We start from the raw sequence: 21,581 nt of genomic DNA on the forward strand, positions 1-21,581 counted from the left end.
ACCTCGACTCACTGTGTGCTTGGACACGACTCAGTTCTTTATATTTTGCTTCAGTGCAGCAAGACTTGTTTGTCATTTTTAAGGTGGTCTTGAATAATAGTTTGTCTGAAGTTTTTCTTCGGACATTAGTCTGAAAATGGTTAGGTACAATGTTGTTTTTTTTATTGTTTTTTTTTAAAGTCACTTAGCATATAGATCGTTGAATCAAGCATAAATCCAGCTATGAAAAATGCCAACGGTGACATTCTGATGGGCATCAAATAGTATTTGTGCATCAAAAAAGTTTTTAACTGAAAACTTGGCATATTAGCATTCTTTGCATTTTAGTTTTATTATTTCACCAAAACACAACAGTCATCTCAAGGCACGTATTGCCATGTCCTTGAGATATAGAAACAGAAAAAATCCTGCAAGGTATTGGCACAAGACCCGTGAGATGGATCTGACCCTTCAGGTGATCCATATGTTTTCGAAGCCTCATGTAAAATGGTTGCTGCCAAGAAGCCATTCTTAAGGAAGCTGAGCAATGCCAAACTACACAATTTTCTTCCCAGACCAATCATTTCAAAAAATCGTGGAGGGGTGACTTGGCTAGGGTTGCCAACCGTCCCTTAAAAAACGGAATCATCCCGTATTTAGAAACAAAAGTACACGTCCCGTATTGAGCTAATAAGGGACGCACTTTGTCCCGTAATACAGTGAGAATCAAAAGTAGTCTATAAATGTTTATGGAATTAACACTTTGTTTGAAAACATAATTCCCAGCCCCTCTCCTGCTTTGTGACCAATGAGCTGACAGCACACTTATGACAATTCGAGTATGACAATTCAGATTACCGCTCATCTCATTGGTCGAGGAAAGGTCGCTTACAGAGAAAATACCGGAAGACAACAGATGACCACAACAAGAAGCATGGCCAACAGGGAAACAAACGCCGACACTGCGGTGCAAGTCTCGGACGACAGTACACCTAAAGCTGGGCAGACACTGCGATTTTTTCAGTCGCGTTATTCAGCTCCTGCTCAAACTGCACAATTGACTCGCAGGGGTTAGAAGTTGGTAGGTCACGATGCAGGGTCTCACACTATACCGCCCGATGCTCTGATGCGACCTGAGTGCGCACACTGTGCCTCCATAAAATGAAGGTTATAACAGAAAATCTGTCGCTCGCTCTCTCTGTCTTTCACTCACACAGACACGCACACCACCACCATCAACTTTGCTAAATTGCTAATGAAAAACATTGATCAGGCAGCTGTGATTGAGCAGCAGTGTAAATCCAACTATTTTCACGGTTGTTGTGGTCGTGATAATTTTGTGATGCCACATTGAAAAGGCTCGGATGAGCTTTCCAAAGTTCTCCAAGTTGTGCCTCCGTCGCTTGTGTCCAGATCACACGCTGCACAGCCGTGCTGCTCCGTCTTTTTCACCGACGTTTACGTGTTTGCGCGTGAGCAGTGTGAGCCCCTGTGGTGACACCCTCACGAGCGATTGATGATCGGGAGCTGGTCGTGAGGTGTTAATCACTTCTCGTTACCCCACGTATACTACACGACGCACGATGAAGGCCAAAATCGGTCCGATCACTCAAAAATCGTCTCAAAATGGGCCTAAAACCACACAGTGTGAGCCCAGCGTTAGAGCAGCAATGTTTGTTCCCCTCAGAGAAAGGGAAGAATGGGAAAAGGAAAACACCTGGCTGGAAAAAGTTAATATGGGCATGTGCAATGAATATCAGCGCTATGTGGCCAGAAGTGTGATAATATAACTTATTTTGTGTAATAAACAACTGCAAGGATAGATGATTACAACAAATTGATGACTAATACATAAAAGTAATACATAGATGAATAATGATGATGAGTTAAGATGCGTAATCATGGGAACAAGCGGGTTTACAAACAGGAGCAGCTGATTAGCATTAGAAAAGCTGAAATAATACCTCAACTGAAGCCAATTGTACTAAATGCACTAAATGTGCACTGTTACAAGAATATTTTTCTTTCTATTGTTTTCTATTATTTTAAGTTAAGCAGGACAGAGTTCTTTTAAAGAAAGATTTACTTATATTCTCAAAAGTTAAGCATGACAGGCTTCTGTTTAAGAAAGAGACCTGTTTTATCGTGTTAATGTTGTCATTTTGAGCTAAAAATAAATGGCTAAATGATCATTTGTTTCACATGTGTTCATATCACAAAGAATACACATCTACTTAAATCAAATTCAAGTCAAATGGTTAAAAAAATAATTTCACACACAAAAAAAGAGCTAGAAAATTCACCACACTGGGAAGGGTGAAGACAACTGGGTCGCCCGGCCCTGGCCACGAGGTGTCCCTTATTTATTTTTCAGGGAGTTGGCAACCCTAGACTTGGCCTATGTTATCAATGAATGCTTCACATACCATCTGGAGATCACACCTGCTATTTTATTATTTCTCATCACAGTAATTTTACTTAGTAAAACTTGATAATGAATGCAATATTCTAACCTCACTCATAATGTAACAGCAGTCTGGCGAGGAAGGAGCGGCTAGCCGGTCCAGCGGGCATGTGGTGTGGAGGTTAGCCGGATAACACGGAGCCAGTCAGTTAAATTAAACAACAGACCTTTATTCCTTGTCAGCAACATAAGACCATACAAGCCAGGTCTCCACGGCTCTACACTGTCCGTACATACATGTGCGGGGATCGGTAGTCGCCGGTGCCAGGCCGTTACAACGGTGAGGTCTATCCTGAGAACAGAACACGAGCAGCATGTAATGGCTGCCGCTAACAACTCACACACCCCCTAGGAGACTCCCATAGCTACTACAATAGTAGGGCAACCCCCCCTAGTGGTGCTATAACCCAAAAGGGTTGTTACAATAAGTAAGTAATTCGTTACTGTTACGTCTCCAAGAAAGTAATCCCATTACTTTAAAAAAAGTAATCAGATTATGCATTACTGTCCCATCTCTGCTCATAATACACTGAAACCCTTAGTAACTCTCTAGGGTTACATTCAATATAGAAACAGCTTTAGTGAAGGTTACAAATGATCTTGTGGACTCATCTCTGCCTGTCATGCTAGACCTCTGTGCAGTGATCGAAAGTTGATCACATTTTATTACAGCGATTAGCGCCAGCTGTAGGCATTAAAAGGTACCGGGCTATACTTGTTTGAATCATTTAATAGATCTAATATGATCACGGAGATGGAGAGTCCTCTTCACACATTATGGAATTCCACAGGGTCCCATGTCAGGACCAATTCAGTTTACATTATACACGCTTCCCTTATTAGAAGGCATATTTTCATTACTATGCAGATAAAGAGCTCTGTCTGTCCACAAAGACGGATGACACACACCAATAACTTTTTAATAAATCTTAAAAGATTTATGCAGTTAGAGGTCAGCTCCTGGATGATCTCTAATTTTCTACTTCTAAATTCAGAAGTAGAAACAGCGTCGTTGCTTTTGTATCACCTGCGAAGTGCATTGCAACCTGTGCACTGCTGCCCGCGGGACGGAGACCAGTAGCTCCGCAGCTTCTCTGCCGACGCCCCTCCTTCTCCTCCGGTACTCCTCCGAGCACAATGCGCTGATATCCGCACGCTCGGTAAAAGAATGATTTCTTTTGTGTCGACAGTACAGGGTGTTCCCAGAGATACGGGCACCGCAAGCCTTTACCAGCGGATCAGAAAGGTCTTGACGAGGTAAGATGATCGTGATGGCGCTGAACAATTTACATTCACTCTGCGCTCCAAACACAGGCTCTCCATCACACCCGTCAGATTCTGCTGCATACTGAGCAACAGATGTCATCGTAGCATCGTGCAAAGAGCTGTGTGTGTGGAGGGTAAAGCATTCGAGAAGGAGCGTTAATACATTTATAATACATTTCGTTTTATGTTGGTGTCCAGGGCTAGACAAGTTGTGTTGGGTCGGTGTCTGCTGCCGTGCTGCGTTTATCTTTCCGCTAAATTGCTGCTGTCCAGTCCCCGTGTCTGCTAAAGCCTCCGTCACCTCTACTCATTGGCCTCACTCACTGCATCCTTCAAACTCCCTTTGTATTTGCCTACTACATGCCTACCAATACCAATATGTAGGACTGCTCGCTTCCATTTTCGAAACATCTCCAAAATTATAAATATCCCTGTTCACAGTGACGCTGAAAAACTAGTAGATGGATTTATTATTTTTAGGCATGATTACTGTAATTCGTTATTATTAGAATGTCCTAAAAAACTCCCTGGAAAGCCTTCAGTTAATCCAAAATGCTGCAGCGAGAGTACTGACAGGGACTAGAAAGAGAAAGCATATTTCTCCTATATTGGTGTCGTCTATTAGCTTAAACTAGCTCGAATTTATATGTGCAACACATCAACGTTTCAGCTGTGAAAACAACGTGACAAAGTGAAAGAGTCACTTGTAGTAACCTACAGAAAGGCTTAAGTTGATCCTTCTTTTGCAAGATGCGGAAAGTAATCGAATGGGTTCAATAGGTTCTTCCTTTTCTCATGTCCCACATCTCCACCAAGTTTAATCAACATCCTCTTGGTAATTATTGCACAAATAGTTATTTCTGTCTTGGTGGAGGAGGACCATTTCAGTTTTACATAGCTTTATGGTAAGTTCAATTCTAATTCTATTCTATTCTACTTCTAATTTTTAGCTGCCTTCCTTGTACTGTTTTGATTCATTCTCTGTCATTCCAACAGTGGACAACCTTATCAGACACAAACAGTAAGATATCAAGTGATGATCATTTTTGGTTTCCATGGCCGAGCAGCTACATTTAAGCATTACATCACTAAGTACAATATAAAGCATTGGATGCAGTGGTTGGTGTAAACTGGGTATTATGGTCTGGGGTTGTTTTTACAAGCTCCAGTGAAAGGAATTCTTGTTTGTTTCAAACAAACTATTTTGTCTGTTTTTGTCTATTTGTTTCTACCTCCCCACCTGTTGTATTTTTTTTTTATTGTTTTGGTGTCTTGCCTGTCTTGCCTTAGACATCATTGTACTATTCCACATATAATGTAATGTCTGAAATAAAACAAAAACAAACAAACAAACAAACAGATAAAAGATTCACATGAACAAGAGGAGCCTATAGAGATTCTGTATAGCTGTTGTTGCAAAGGCAAAATGTGTTCGGCACCACCGTGCACTCAGATCACAATACTGACTGCAGGACAGGTTTTCTTTTTAAAAAAAGTTCACATACTTGTGAAGGCGGACAAGCGTATACTTTTGACAAAATATTGTGGGTCACTGTGTGCTTCTTGGTACATTCAAGTACTCCTGGTGGCCAAAAACGGTTATTGCATTAGTAAGTATGATTTCAGGTATTTAATTTTATAAGTCATCTCTTATGACAGAGAATGATGTAACAAGCAGAGAACGTTAGAGTATATTATTGCCTTATGATTATAATAATCCTTGCCATTCATGCTCAGTCATAAAACTGACTTTTTGTCCGTGTGTGCTGTCCTCCACAGGGACCTGCTGGTGACCTTGGCCCTGGGTCAGGTCCTGTCCTTGTTAATTTGCGCTTTAGGTCTGACAAGCAAATACCTGGCGAATGACTTTCACGCTAACACTCCAGTGTTTCAGAGCTTCCTCAACTACATCCTGCTGTTTCTGGTGTACACTACCACGTTGGCAGTCAAGCAAGGTAAAGCCACAAGCTAAGATGTGTGAGTGCATAAATCAATATCAATATTCTATCTAGCTATCTAATTATAATAAGAATGATAATAATGAAGATGAGGCAACTGTCTATGTCAATGAATACCAGGGTCTATACAGTCTTTTTTGTGTTGACTTTTAATTCATGTTCAGTTTGAGTACCATCAGGCCTGTTTTATGTTTTGTTTTTATGTTAATATTGTCACAGCCTGCGGAGACAGACTGTGTGGAGTGTGTGAGGAGGACCCAGGTGGAGACACAGATGAGGAACCAAAACTAAACTTGAACAAAAAGCAAGCCTTTATTTTGGGGCTGAAACTCACAAACATAAGACAAGGCAAAATGAGAGAAAACCGAAATTTACACTGGGCAAATTTTAACTATGACTTTAAACTATGATTCTCACTATGATTTTTAACAAGATAACTATGAAAACTGTGAGATGATGTGGGTAGCACAGACACAAGACACTGAAGTCAAGAAGACAGAGGGCTTAAATACACAAACGAGGAGATCAATGGAAGTGGAGACACATGAGGAAACAGCTGACTAGAATGAACCTAATGACACCATGGAACACAAGACCCCTTCAAAATACAACAGGAACTATAAATAGGACGCAGACGTGACATGAGCTTGACAACATGAACCACGCAGACATGAGACATGACAGACAGACACACTAACCAATATGGGAGACTTAAACACAGGGGTGGGACATAAGGGGAACGTGATAAGCCATGAACTTACACTGTAACCTAGGCATGACAGAATTTAACCAGATAAGCTGAAATGAAACTAGATTCGCAAATAAATACCAAAATGAAGAGCAGGGATCCAAGCACAGAACCTTGAGGCACATCTTGGTTAACTGGAGTAGACGTGTAACAGACTGGGTGGCTGTAGCTCAGGCGGTAGAGCAGGTCATCTGCTAATTGGTTGTTCAAACCCTCCAGTCTGAATCCTAAATATCCTTGGGCAAGATACTAACCCCAAGTTGCACTCCGATGCATCCACTGGAGTATGAATGTGTGCCAATGTTAGTTAGAAAGCACTTGTATAAAGTGCTTTCTAACTAACTGTCTGTGCAGTCAGCAAATATGCACTTTCATATTTGCTGACTGCAGGTTTCTCCAACTGTATATAGAGTAGAAAAGTGCTTTATGTCCATTTACTGTTCACAAACTATTGTGTGTTGGAGAGATAGGACTGAAAGCAAGAGAGTAAAGCACCGGTTAGTTAGATGAGAAACCGGTGTTGAAGGCTAGAGAAAGGTCCAGGAGGATGAGGATGCTGAGTTAGAGGTTAGTGGTCAGAGTCCACTCCAATAAGAGTGGACATTAGTTATTTTGATGAGAGCCACTCATTTAGCTTGGGAGTCACTTCACCGAGCGCTTCGATTACCACTGGGATCACTGTTACCTTCACTCTCCACATCTTCTTGAGCTCTTCGCTGAGCCCTTGTTACTTCTCAAGCTTCTCATGTTCCTTCATGCCTTCCTTCTGTATTGCTACATCTATCACTAAGGCCGTCTTCTTCTGCTTGTCCAACACTATGTCGGGTTGGTTAGCCACCACCATTTTGTCCGTCTGTATCTGGAAGCCCCTCGGTCATTCTCCACCACCCTTGGGGGAGTTTGCCATTTTGACCTCGGAACTTCCAGGCCATATTCGGCACAGATGTTTCTGTATACTATGCCGGCCACTTGGTTATGGTGTTCCATGTATGCCCTGTCTGCTAGCATCTTGCACCCTGCTGTTATGTGCTGGATTGTCTCGGGGACATCTTTACACAGTCTGCGCCTCGGGTCTTGCCTGGTGTGATAGACCCCAGCCTCTATGGATCTTGTGCTCAGAGCTTCTGACTACCTTCCCCTCTTTTTGTTATCATCTGACTACACTTCTCCAGTCTGAACTACATTCCGATGTCATTGCTGTATATCCTGGTGGTGTGGATCAGTGAATCGATGTCTTGTTCACTCTTGGCATACAGCTTAATGTCATCCATGTAGAGGAGGTGACTGACAACTGCTCCATTCCATAGTCGGTATCCATAGCCAGTGTTGTTAATGAACTCACTGAGGGGGTTCAGGCCTATGCAGAACAGCAGTGGGGACAGAGCATCTTCTTGGTACATCCTGCACTTGATGGCGACTTGTGCTATGACTTTGAAGTTGGCCTCTAGTGTTGTCTGCCACGTCCCCATTGAGTCCCTGATGAAGACTCTTAGGGTCCTGTTGATCTTTCACATTGATGTGAAAGACTCACTGTCACTTGTTGCAAACTTCTGTGTTGCAAGATCCTAACTTTATTTGATAATGACAAAGTTGTGGAAATGACTTTCATATTTGATCTTATGGTATAAACTACTTGCACAATTTTCACGAAATATAAACAGAAAATAATATTTTTGGCTGACTGACTAAATAGGACATTTGTAACTTTGTGTGTGTGTGTGTGTGTGTGTGTGTGTGTACACAATGTTTACATATATTTGTGGGGACCAAAAATTTGAATATTACTAAACTTGTGGGGACCAGTAGCCCTTATGGGGACAAAATGCCTGTCCCCAAGAGTTTGAAGTCTTTTTGACACTCAAAATGTGGTTTTAGTATCAGGGTTACAATACGTTTATGGTTAGGTTTAGGCTAAGCAGTTAGGGTTATCCTTCATTTGTGATGGTTAGGGTAAGATGCTAGGGAAAGCATTAGATGTCCCCACTAAGATATGAAAACACGATTTTGTGTGTGAGTGTGTGTGTGCACATGTGCTGTAATGGAGTGAATTCTTGTCCCTATGTTTGGAATACTGTTGTGAGATTCTTTCCTTTTGTCCCTTTCTATGTTTCTCACCAGGGGAAGGGAACTTGCTGGCCATTCTAATGCAGCGCTGGTGGAAATACATGATTCTGGGTGTCATAGACATTGAGGCCAACTATTTGGTCCTTAGGGCTTACCAGTACACTACACTGTCCAGTGTACAGGTTGGTATGTGTGAGTGCTTCTGTGCGTGTTTGCAGACATTACATCAAAGCCAGCTGTCCTCATAGTACCCATAGAGTTTTTGTGAAGTCTGACAAAATAATGTTGATGTTTATGGTACAAAGCTTGTTTGAGGTTTTTTGTTTTTTTTTTAAATAAAAAAGCCCTTGAGTTCCATTATGGAAAATCAGTGAAGAATCAGGATACCTTGACTTCTGCTTCGCCAGTGTGGCATGGTGGTGCCATGCTAGGTGTTGCTGCATCAGAGCAAGCAGGTCCTTGGTTGGATATGTGGGATTTGCAGTTCAGAATTTAGTTACTCTGGCTTCCTCCCACATTTCAAAGAAATGCATGTCTTTGAATTTCAAAGACATGCATGTCTTTGAAATGTAATAAGTGAATTTAAATTAGCACAGGGTGCAAGGTATGTAAAGTGCTTAAAGTGTATAGAATAAAGTAGGGCTGGGTGATGAGAGGAAAATCTAATATCAAGATATTTTTTGGCCCTCTCATGATACACGATATATATTGCGATATGTTTACGCGACTCAGGAGGGGAAAGTGGTGCTCTACCTGCACTGTGTATAGTGCGAGTGGAGCACTGCCGACTTCAGTTGAATTCAATTTTATTTATACAGCACCAAATCACAACAACAGTTGCTTCAAGGTGCTTTATATTGTAAGGTAGATCCTACAATAATGCATACAGGGAAAAACCCAACAATCATATGACCTCCTATGAGCAAGCACTTTGGCGACAGTGAGAGGGAAAAACTCCCTTTTAACAGGAAGACATCTCCAGCAGAACCAGGCTCAGGGAGGGGCGGCCATCTGCCGAGACTGGTTCTGGAGAGGGAAAGAAGACAAGAAAAATCATATGCTGCGGAAGAGAGCCAGAGATAATAAAAGTATGATTCAATGATGGGTGATGTGAAGGAGATGTGAAGGAGAGTCCGTAGTTGGATACAGGAGGAACAATGCGGCTTTCATCCTGGTCGTGGAACACTGGACAAGCTGCTTTGTGGACTTGTGGAAGGCATTAGACTATGTCCCTGGTAGTGTCCTGTGGGAGGTGCTTCAGGAGTATGGGGTGTCATAAATGGAAACTTTAACGGCCTTTGAGCCTGTTACCAGCTTAGGTGGGTTGCCGAACTGGCGGTGAGGTGACAGTGAAGTTGGCCATAAATAGCCTCCATTGATTGTCCAGATCTAACTCTAGGTGCGCTGTCCAGTTGAGAGAATGGTAGGCCCGCCCCAAGGTGGTTACAGGAGGCAGGGATCCACACCAGCTACACCCACCTGCTCAAATGGACACTTCTCTGCTTAGGCTGCTGCTCCCACGACCCAGATCCGGATAAGCGGAAGAAGATGGATGGATGAATAATTATTCCTGCAGTCTTACTATTTATATTATATTCCTGCAGTTTGTGTGGGTCACCCACAATTTCATTGTACATCTACAATGACAATAAAGGGCTATTCTGTTCTATTCTATTTGATTATTAATCTTTGGGTCTCTTAAACATTAAATTGGTATCCTCTGACAGTGATGCGGATCTAATCTGCATTGACAGACCACTAGGAACTCTACTGAAATCACTTATTGCATTGTTTAGAATACACAGTAATGGAGCCACTAGTCAACAGTAACAAAAAGATAAGTCTGATTAGAATGAAACAACACTTCCGGTGTGAACGAAAAAGAAATCATCAACCTGTTTATTTTTTTCTCTGTGCACGATTCTTTCTCTCAGCTCTTAGATTGTTTTGTCATCCCAGTGGTATTGCTGCTGTCCTGGTTCTTTCTCCTAGTGAGATACAAGACTGTCCATTTTGTCGGGACAGGTCTATGTTTGCTTGGCATTGGCTGCATTGTAGGAGCTGACATTCTTCTTGGTGGACAGCAAGGCTTTGGCAAGTACCAAGTACACACTGTCAAGTACACATAAATACTTAAAAGATGACACTCAACAAATTTACATTTGATTGCAAGCAGCTCATCAAGGCACAGATCCACTGGTAATTTGATATGATAAAGAATGCATTATTGTGGCCCACTAAGGGTGCATGCATGTGTGGGTGCTGTGAGTTTGTTGGGGTCTCTTGGTCATTTGTGAGTGTTGATTCCTCCTCTCTTTCTTCCTGAATCTTTCCAGGAGAGCAGAAGCTGTTTGGGAATCTGCTAGTTCTGGGAGGAGCTATGCTGTACGGAATATCCAATGTATGCGAAGAGTTTATTGTAAAGAACTTGAGTCGTGTTGAATTCCTGGGCATGTTGGGACTATTTGGATCCTTCTTCAGCGGCATTCAGCTGTGAGTTTGTGTGGAGGAGAAACATGCTTCATAAATGCAAGTGGTCAAAATTTAATAAGTAACAAGCTAGGTATATTTAGCACAGTTTTGATGTAGTTTTCTTTAATTTCTAAATTGAAATTGAAATTTAATCAAATTTTAGACATATTGTACTTTTAACTGAACTATGTGTATTTTACAGCATTTGTTATTAGCCTTTAAGAGAATACATTTTACCTTTAAAAAATTAAGTATTAATGCATAATGATAACACAGGTACATTACAGGTACAAATGGTGAGAGGATGTAAGAACAACACTTTCTGAATGTAACTTATAGGTAGGCTCAGGTATTTTAGACAAATTTTCACCAGGAAATGAAATCTAAAACTTTGAGGCACATGGACTAGTTCTTATATAGAACTTCTTTTACTCCACCTGAGCACTCAAGCCAGTTTATACAACTTAACTTATTCACCCATTCACACAAGCACTTTTTTAATGTGTTTTCTAAGTAAGTGCTTTCTATCTAACATTCATACTCCAGTATATGCATTGGAGAGAGCAACTTGGGGTTAGCATCTTCCCAAGTATATATGGCATGCACAATAGAGCAGCCAGAAATCAAACCACCAAACCTTCCAGTTGGTATGCAGATTACCTGCTCTCCCTCCTGAGCTACAACCACCCCATTTATCTGCAATTTGAACCTTTACACAAAAAGCGAAACACCACTGAAAGTGTCTTGATGCATGCTCAATCATCCAGGTAAGGAAATCCCAAAAGGTTCATTCTGTTCATTTGAACATAGTGTTTTCAGTGGGAGAAACGTTTTGTCACTCATCCAAGTGACTTCTTCAGTCTCTGCTGACTGCAGGTTTCTCCAACTGTATAATGAGTACATTTGTATAATGACTGAAACTAGCACCACTGGCAAACAATGGGCCATGAGGTCAGTTTCTTGATCATTAATATGCAAATTGTTATGTTACGTCCAGATGAACAGAATCAACTTTTTTGGGACCACTGAAAGTGGTTTTGGCCATACTAAACTAGAATAAACATTCTTTGTCCACTGTGCACCAAGACCCTAAAGGAACTCTGGTTCTGTAAAAATAAGCCAGTGCTATTAAATCTCTGTGTATGCTTTGTTGCAGGGCTATCATGGAACACAAAGAGCTTCTAAGAGTATCCTGGAACTGGCAGATAGGTGACTCTGAACACACACACACACACACACACACACACACACACACACACACACACACACACACACACACACACACACACACACACACACACACACACAACTGTGTGTGTGTGTGTGTGTGTTAGTTGACCCTCGGAAACAGGTGGAACAATGCAGTTTTCGTCCTGGTCATGGAACACTGGACCAGCTCTTTATCCTCTTGAGGATACTCGAGGGTGCATGGGAGTTTGCCCAACCAGTCTACATGTGTTTTGTGGACTTGGAGAAGGCATTCGACCATGTACCTCGGGATGTCCTGCGGGGAGTGCTCCGGGAGTATGGGGTGTCTGGTCCATTGCTACGGGCCATTCAGTCCTTATACGACCGCTTTCGAAGAGCTTGGTCCGCATAGCCAGCAATAAGTCGGACTTGTTCCTGGTGGGTGATGGGCTCCGCCAGGGCTGCCCTTTGTCACCGATTCTGTTCACTATTTTTATGGACAGAATTTCTAGGCGTAGCCAAGTGGTGGAAGGCTTTCACTTTCTCAGGATCTCATCTCTGCTTTTTGCAGATGATGTGGCTTTTTGCAGAGATGCTGACCTACAGCATCTCTGTATTGACCTAGAGGTCAATGAAAATGCAGTTAATGCATTTACTCACACTTCCAAGCACATGGGTCCTCGTATTGAAGTATGTAATGAAGCTCATCACTTAGGAAAACATGGGAAACCATCACTCAAGGATAAAAAGTCAAAGCATTTGTTTCTCAAACTTTATCAGACTTTCTCAAGCTTTCTCACAAATAAGACTTCAAAGATTTGCACGCTCTTCAGCTCCCTTCTGTAAGTGACAGAGTCAGAGATGGAACCAGTGTGCTTTATCAAGGGATGGGCTTCTGAGAAGAAATTTTCAAGCTACATGCTTGCATTATAAGGTAGCCCTCTCTAGTGGCTGCTGCCAGTCACACAAGATGGCATTTTGATGGTAGGTACATCAGCCATAAAAGAGGAGGCAAAACACCCTGAAACCTCTCATTCTCAGATCTGCTCACATGGATCTTGGTCAAAGTGGCAGGAATCACATTCAAGTTAGTTCAATTCAACTGTATATGTGTATAGAGACTATTTACAAAAGTCCCTTAAGGCACTTCATTTTAAGATAAAGACCACATAGTATTGGAATCAGACAACCCCCTATGAGCAAGCACTTAGAGACTCTGTGAAGAAAAAACTCCCTTGTAATAGAAAGAAACCTCTAGTAGAATCAGGCTAGAATTTAAATATAGATCACATTGAGGCACCTGTTGTTGTGATTTGGTTCAATATAAATACAACTGAACTAAAATGAAAAATATTGGAGAAGTACCCTGTTCACTTACAAAAAGACACAAAATGTGTTAGGAAATCCCATAAAAGTTTTTTGCCTTGGTTTGTCTGGAGAAAAGGGCTTGTGACTATGCCTCAGTATGTAAAAAATGTTGGTACACAAATGTGTTTTTCTGCATCTCTACAGTGTAGGTTGGGAATGAAGAGTTAGCAATAACTCATAGCATGATCCATAAGATCACAATAACCACTTTTATGGTAAATGGTACATAGACTGGTTCTTATATAGAGTTTCTCTACTGTATTTGAGCACTTTATAATGAAATAAAAGTAAATCCTATTAAAAACGATACCTCTTTGTGTGTTCACAGGTCTTCTTTATGTTGGTTTCAGTGCCTTCATGTTTGGCCTTTACAGCTTCATGCCTGTTGTGATGAAGAGGACTAGTGCCACCTCAGTCAATCTGTCTCTGCTCACAGCTGACCTTTACAGTCTCTTCTGTGGCCTCTTTCTCTTTCACTACAAGGTAATCAACTGCCAGGAATCATTTATGTGATGATGTGCAGTTTAAAAGATATATATATAAGAGTAAAGCACTATTTAGTTTGACTAGACTAATTGATTTAGTTGATTAAAACTAAAATAAGTGAACTGCATTGTGGTATAAATGATGTACACTGTTGTGACTTATGAAAATGCTAATGATACTTGTGGCACTTAGAAATATTTTTTTGCTCATAAAAAGTGATATAAAGTTAAGAATGGATGAGGTGAACACAAAAAGGCAAGAGCTATGCTGGCAGGCAGGTGGCACAGGTCTGATGGTGGAGGGTGAGTGGGTTTGGTGACATGGGCAGCAGGACATTCACACAGGCTCCAGAAGTAATACAAGGAAAACGGAGTTTATCTTTACTGTATTCGGTGATGCTATAATGAGAAATGTATCTTCAAAGCTGAGAACTTGAGATGTGTTGTAAAAATTTGTCAAAGCATATTTTAAAATGCCACCTAAGAGTTTAAACTGAGCAGATTTTCTGGAAACTGTTTTCTTACAACCTTAGAAAAAAAAAAAATAATAATTTTTATAGTAAATTTTTATCGGAAGTCTCGTAACTGACGGTCTTTATGCCACATTTATTTATGTTGTAGCTTAGTTGTAGCATATAAGAAACTATCAATAGCTTAGTTGCCATTAACCATGTCCACTAGAAGGGAAAACAGGTAATCCCAAAACTGGGAGCTGAAATGCTTAAATAATGCCTTTAGAGAGTTTATTTGTCAGATGATTGTTTTAGCACAGTATAGGGGGTAAAATAAGTATTGAACGCTTCATCTATGTTCTTAGTAAATATATTTTTAATGGTGCTATTGACATGAAATATCACTAGATGTCGGTAACAACCCATACAATCCACACATGAAAAGAAGTCAAGACATTGTATATGACCTCAAAAACGCCATCCCAACACCGAAGTTTGGAGGTGGGAACCTCATGATGTGGGGCTGTTTTTCAGCATAGAGCACTGGTATGCTTCATGTAATTGAAGAAAACATGTATTGAGACGATCATGATAAAAAGCTGCTGCCATCTACCAGGATGATGATGATAAAATGAAGGTGGATGTATAAGCAAGAGAATGATCGCAAATACACAAAGTGTGGAGCATGAAATTGTCTAAAATGTCTTGGTATGCTGAACTATTAAGAGTTCCTGGGAACTAAGGGGCTAAGCTCACTTCCTGAAAAACACCCCCACACCATATTTTTTTTGTTAAGGTCTGGCTACAATCTTATTTATATAGCACCAAATCACAACAGCAGTTGCCTCGAGGTGCTTAATATTTTAAAGTAAAGACCCTACAATAATGTAGATGACCTCCTATGAGCAAGCACTTTGGTGGCAGTGGAAAGAAAAGCTTTTAACCTCCAGAAAGAAACTTCCACCAGAAGCAAGCTTAGGAAGGTCATCTGCTGCAACTTATAGAGGTGAGAAAGACGGGACAAAAAAATGCTGTGGAAGGGAGAAAGAGATGAATAATAATGCTTAATTAAATGCAGAGTGGTGTATAAACACAGTGAGTGACAAGGGTTGAGAGAAGGAGAAATACTGGGCCTATGGCGCAATCACTAAGGGAGGATTCAGGGATACCTGGTCCAGCCCTAACTATAAGCTTTGTCAAAAAGGAAAGTCTTTAGCCTAATCTTAAGTTAGAGATAGTGTCTGTCTTCCAAATCCAAGCTGGGAGGTAGTTTCATAGAAGAGGGGCCTGAAAGAAGGCTCTGCCTCCCATTCTACGTTTAAATACCCTAGGAACAACAAGTAAGTTTCCAGTGTGAGAGTGATTGGGGCTGTTGGGGTGATATGGTACTATGAGGTACCTAAGGTATTTAAGATAACATGAGGTCTGATTTTGGTCAAAATCTTTTGACTTATTTGAGCTACACTGCCAGTCAATTTGTCCAGTTTGTTATTGAAAATTATCCAGTTTAATGTCTGATTGAACTCTGAAAGGAAAGCACAGTACAAATAAGTATTCTAAACTGTTGACTCGTCAAAGTAGCCACCCTTGCAGATATAACAGCTGAACACACCTGTGGCATTCTTTCTACAATACAATCAAATATTTGTCAGAAAGTTCTTCCCATATCTGTTTTTTTTGTTTTGTTTTTTTTTCAAGTTTTCAAGTCAAGTTGGCTTTATTGTCACTTCAACCATATACAGTTAGTACACAGTGAATCGAAACAACGTTCCTCCAGGACCAAGCTGCTACATGCAACATAAATTTACAACATAAATAAACAGAAAACACTAAACTAGCTAACTAAGAGGCCTAGTTAGCTGGCTAGCAGAGACAAGACAGACTGACCTAACATGAATTACAACATAAATTAACAAAAACTAACTATCTAACTATCTAAGGAAGACTGTTGCACAAGTTCCCATAAATGTGTGGCACTTGTAGGTTACTTTGCTTTCACTCTTTTGTCCACCTTGATGGGGTTTAAGTCTGGAGACTGTGCTGGCCATTCCATGTTTTCAAGCTTACCATCTTGTTCTTTTTTCTGTTGTGGTTTATCAGTTGTGGCTTTGGGTCTGTCAGACCTCTTCCTGTCAGAGTGTTCAGAGTGAAAGGTTGGAACAGCTGTAGGAATTAGTATGAACAGCTTTCAAGGCTTGATGAGCCTCTATTGCTGCAGAACAGCTTTAAATTGTTAACCCATTTTGTGTTCCCTGAAAAAGGCATTTTTGTATAATTCTGAAATAAACATTATCTTTCAGTTTTTGGTAACCTTACCTTTTTTAACCTCTGGCAGTTCACCACTTACCCATTCATTAGACTTGAACGACTTGAATTGTAAGAAATAACTGGAAAAATTGGGGTGTTCTGAACCTTTTGACCTGTAGTGTACCTTACTAAGTACTGATGTACTAAAGAGAGGACATCCTATGCTTTCCATTGATATGTCATGTGTTTTTTGGTGGGTACTTTTAGTTCCCCAGAGGAAGGAAAACACAAAAAAAAAATTCAATGGGAAGATTCTACTAGTTATTACTAGTTAATGTTAAAGCTCAACAGAGCTAAGTTATCTTTTTCAGAGGAGCCAGAGTATCCAGGGTCATACTGACCAAAGATGTAACATTATTAACGAGATAATCGACCACTGTGGGAGTAGAATTTAGCTAGCTGCTCTCTGTGTTGGTATATAACATTGAAGAGAACGGTGGAGGAATTCTTTCCGTACTTACCAGACTTTCAAAAAGACATCTACTCTGATATTCCCCTACTGCTGTGTAATCCATTAATCTAAATTTAAATGTTATTAGGAAATGATCAGACAAGAAAGGGTTTTCTGGAAACACTTTTAAACGTAAAGTTTCTATGCAATATATTAAAACAAGATCTAGAGTGTGATTAAAGTGGTGGTGGGTTCTTTTAAATTTTGAGAGAAGCCAATTGAGTCTAATAACAGATTAAATGCAATGTTTATGCTGTTATTTTCAGCATCTACATGGTTGTTAAAATCACCCACAATATAATTATTTTATCTGAACTGAAAACTAAATCAGTAAGGGCTAGGGTGGACAATAGATAACAAATAAAACTGTTTTTTGAGTTTTCCAGTTAGGGTGAAGAAGGCTAAGCATCAGGCTTTTAAATGAATTAAAACTCTGTCTGGGTCTTTGGTTGATTAATAAGCAGGAGTGGAATATTGCGGCTGCTGCTCCTCCTCCTCGTCTTGTGCTTTGAGGATTCTGAGCTAGTATAACTCAGGGGTGTTGATTCATTTGACCAGTTTTCTGTAACGCAGGGTACATCAATATGCTGATCAATTATTAAATTGTTTTCTAGCCTGGGCTCAGAAAGACAGACCTAATGCTTAATGATCCACATTTAACAGTTTTACTCGTTGGTGCAGTTATAGATACTAAATTGGTCTTTCTTTGTGATTTGTTTATGTTTAAGTTGTCTTTTGCTGAGTTTTGGTTTGTTTTTTGTTGGACTGGGAGCAGATACAGTCTCTAAGGGGATGGGTTTTTGGGGAGATAACGGGAGGAGAGAAGCTGCATAGAGGCTTTTAGCACTGCAACTCTGCTTCCTGGTCCCAGCTCTGGATAGTCATCTTTTGGGGGCTTTAATACATTTCTAGAAATGAGAGCTGCTCCATCCAAAGTGGGATGGATGCTGTCTTCCATGCTAAGATCAGGTTTTCCCCTGAAAGTTTCCCAATTATCTATAAAGCTCACATCATTTTTTGGACACCACTCAGACAGCCAGCAATTTAAGGAAAATATGTGACTAAACATCTCATTCCTGGTTCGACTGAGGAGGGGACGAGAGAAAACTACATCTACGTCTGACATTGTTTTGGTAAAGTTACACACTGGTTCAACATTAATTTTACTGACCTCCGATTGATGTATCTAGGTTTTAATTGCTGCCGATGTGAATTAGAATTTTACCAAATCTGTTTATCTTTAGCCAGCAATTTCAGGGTTCATTGAATGTCCCTGCTCTGGCCTTTGGAAGACATGGTGTTTGTAACGACACGTTTCTCAAAACAGAATGATCCAAACCAGAGTTTGTTCCTTGGCGGGTGTGCCACAGAGTGGGGAAAAATTTTAGATGTGAATGGTTGGTGTACTAGGGGTTTCTGTGTAGGACTACTTGGACTAAGGTGCAGGAGGGACAGTTGAAGACACTGTACTGCTAGTAAGTTGGCTAAAAGCTAAGCTAATGTAATGAATCCCTAAAGACACGGTGAATGAATACTGTAAATATAATTAGCCAGTTATTCAACAAAGAGTGTGCTTTGAATAAAGCTTTGGGACACTAGGAAATAAGTCATTTTCCAACAGTTTTTACTTAAATGGGCTACACAGATAAGCTACACCATTGTGTAACAGGAACAGGAAGTGATGCTGTTCCCAACACTGGACCAACACCGAGTGAGAATGCCACCACCCTCGACCAAACCTTGGCACAGTACAGTCAGATCTTTCTCCTGGTAACCACCAACCCAAATTCATCTATCCGATTGCCAGATAGAAAAGCGAGATTCGTCACTCCAGAGAACAGGCCTTCCTTTCACTGCCTGCACTGAAGTCCAGTTGTCCAGCATGCTTTACACGACTGCATGCAGGTTTTGCATTGCGTTTGGTGGTGTAAGGCTGGATGCAGCTGCACAGGAATCTGTTCTTGAGCTAATCTGAAGATCACATGAAGTTTGGAGGTCTGTAGTGATTGACTGTGCAGAATTTGGTGACCTCTGCTCACTATATGCATCAGCATCTGCTGACACCACCAATTTGTGAATAAGTTACCGTCTTCCCCAGTCACTTCCAAGTTGTTATAATACCACTTACACTTGACTTTGGAATATTTAGTAGCAAGGAGATTTCAGAACTAGACTTGTCGCATAGGTAGCATCCTACCATGGCACCACACTGGAATTCACCGAGTTCCTGAGAGTGACCCATTCTCTCACAAATGTTTGTAGAAGCAGTGGCCATGAAAGCACCGTAAGTGGGACACTTGAATTTGGTGATTTGGATTGGTGAGTGAATACTTTTGGCAATATAGTGTTAATACCAGCAGCAGAGATCTCACTTTGACACTGCCTTCTTGGATAATACTGATTCCCTACATTTTCTACCATGCACTATCAAATAAAGACAAATATAATAGATTTTTATGAGACTTTAAATAAGATTTAAATAAAAGACAAGTCAGGACAACCAATCCCGATGAACTGTTATTAATCAGCATTATCCTAAAAGAAATGTGCATCTTTACATTAGTTTTAGAATAGGTTGAAAATAAAATATTGCATGTATGCATATATTGAACGTCACATGATAGCTCTGTCTCTGTGTTTCAGTTCTCGGGTCTCTATCTGTTGTCATTCTTCATTATTATCTTGGGCCTGGTTTTTTACTCCTCCTCGTCAACCTATGTGGTCCAGGACCCACGAGTCTACAAGCAATTCAGAAACAAAGACAATCAAACACCATATGAACCACCTCCACTTTGCCCTAGAGTCTTGGAGCCCACTGTCATCTACACTACCCTGAGCCCTGAGCAAGGAGACGAGTTTCCTGTTAAAGTAGCCTAAGAACTGGGACAGAGTTAAGTGCATTAGCCTGATAAACTTGTGAGTCAGGTGCAACCCCCAGGTTTCCCTTGTATACAAATGAATAGTGCTAGGCTTTGCCCAATCTGGTAAGCAGGATAGCTGGGATCACCCAGGTAAGTCATGGTATTCATTTTATGGTCTGAATGGAGAAATGTCTCCATGCTCATAAACACAAATTCATTTAGCTACATATTGTATGTACTGAGAAATGACTGACCAGAATGTAATTTAAACACATAGCAATGTGAGTTGAGTTCACGGTCATCAAAGACTGTGCATAGAGTATAGTAGCTGTATATGATGATGTAAAGAGATGGTATTGTAATTTTTATGTTATCACGTATTTCTTCTAATATTTGCAAGAGGATATTGTATGGATGTAAACTATCGTCTGCCCAATATTGCTCTTATTTCAAAGAAAGAAGTTCAATAAATTTACAAAAATAAGTGCACATTGTATATAATAAGAAGGATTCTCTGTAGGATCTGATTGTTTGCAGGCTGAAAGAAGGATAACTATATTCTAATGCCCTGTTTTCCACAGTGTAAGTATTAGTGAGGCGTGAAAGAGATTTCAAATTCAGTGTTATATTTGTCATAGGCCCTAGAATGTTGAATTCAGGATCCAGCAGATGTTTGTGAGGTACATTTTGGTTTTTCAAGAGATGCATTCAGAGGAGTCATGTATCATCTGGACTGCTGTTACAGCTGTATGCTGTTTTGAAAAATACAGGTCATTGTTCAAAATGTTTTTGTTGGTTGCTTTGAAAAAAAATGTACAGTACATACAGTGAGATCAACCTTAACTGAGTTTTATTTATCGGACACGGTTTTTATGTATAAATAATTGTATGCAATTGGAACATAAAAAACGAAGGTTGACAAAACATAACTTAATTGCGTGCAACCAATGTACATTTTTTTTATGTTAATCCCACAGGTAATTTTTTTCAGTGTACTCTAGTGGTGTACATGACAGATGATTCATTTCAAATAATAAAATATAAAAATGTCCATTTGTTGGTGTTCATAATTCTACTTTATTTGTCCTCTATTTGATACATTCCTTTATTACAGCAGTTGAAATTAATATCTGCAGAGCGCAGTACTGTATTATAGATGAAGATTATATTTGGTACAAAAGATTTCCACCTGAATCTTTTGGTACACGGCCTGCATAAACTGAAGAACACTGCAAGATATCCAGAAAGTGGAAAACTGTTGTTGATGAGCACTTAAAAAAATAAAATACAGGTCTAACTGCCTGGACGCAAACTACAAAGAAGTGAGCAAAATTGAAGATAAATGTAAACGCCTATAAATAGAAAAATAACTTTAGAGTTTCCTGCCACTACCCTGGTGGTTTTTCATGTTACTGCCATCTCATCTTGTGATTTCAGCTTGGATTTAATGGTATTAAGCATGATGAGATGAGATTTCCTTTCAGGAAACAAATGACTGAACACTGTGTGACACATTAC

The 21,581-nt window shown here is 40.3% G+C and overlaps 1 protein-coding gene across 1 annotated transcript; it reads left to right on the forward strand.

Moving 5' to 3' along the window:
• Positions 1-3,551: 3,551 nt before the first annotated feature.
• On the forward strand, positions 3,552-21,217 carry slc35f1 (solute carrier family 35 member F1). The gene is made up of 8 exons (XM_085381624.1): positions 3,552-3,700; positions 5,489-5,664; positions 8,534-8,661; positions 10,414-10,573; positions 10,816-10,972; positions 12,108-12,160; positions 13,836-13,990; positions 19,846-21,217. Exons 1-8 carry the CDS (start codon positions 3,612-3,614, stop codon positions 20,077-20,079), a joined length of 1,152 nt encoding a protein of 383 aa, XP_085237750.1. The 5' UTR covers positions 3,552-3,611; the 3' UTR covers positions 20,080-21,217.
• Positions 21,218-21,581: the final 364 nt, after the last annotated feature.

This window comes from Rhamphochromis longiceps, linkage group LG15, assembly GCF_057381845.1.
Source record: "Rhamphochromis longiceps isolate RC_006_pf linkage group LG15, R_longiceps_female_GT1.1, whole genome shotgun sequence".
Lineage (NCBI taxonomy): Eukaryota > Metazoa > Chordata > Actinopteri > Cichliformes > Cichlidae > Rhamphochromis > Rhamphochromis longiceps.

Coding starts and splice junctions, on each gene's coding strand:
- slc35f1 (XM_085381624.1), top strand. CDS start 3,612: ATGATTTCTTTTGTGTCGACAGTACAGGGTGTTCCCAGAGATACGGGC. Junction 5,665..8,533: donor CACGTTGGCAGTCAAGCAAG/GTAAAGCCACAA, acceptor GTTTCTCACCAG/GGGAAGGGAACTTGCTGGCC. Junction 8,662..10,413: donor CTACACTGTCCAGTGTACAG/GTTGGTATGTGT, acceptor TCTTTCTCTCAG/CTCTTAGATTGTTTTGTCAT.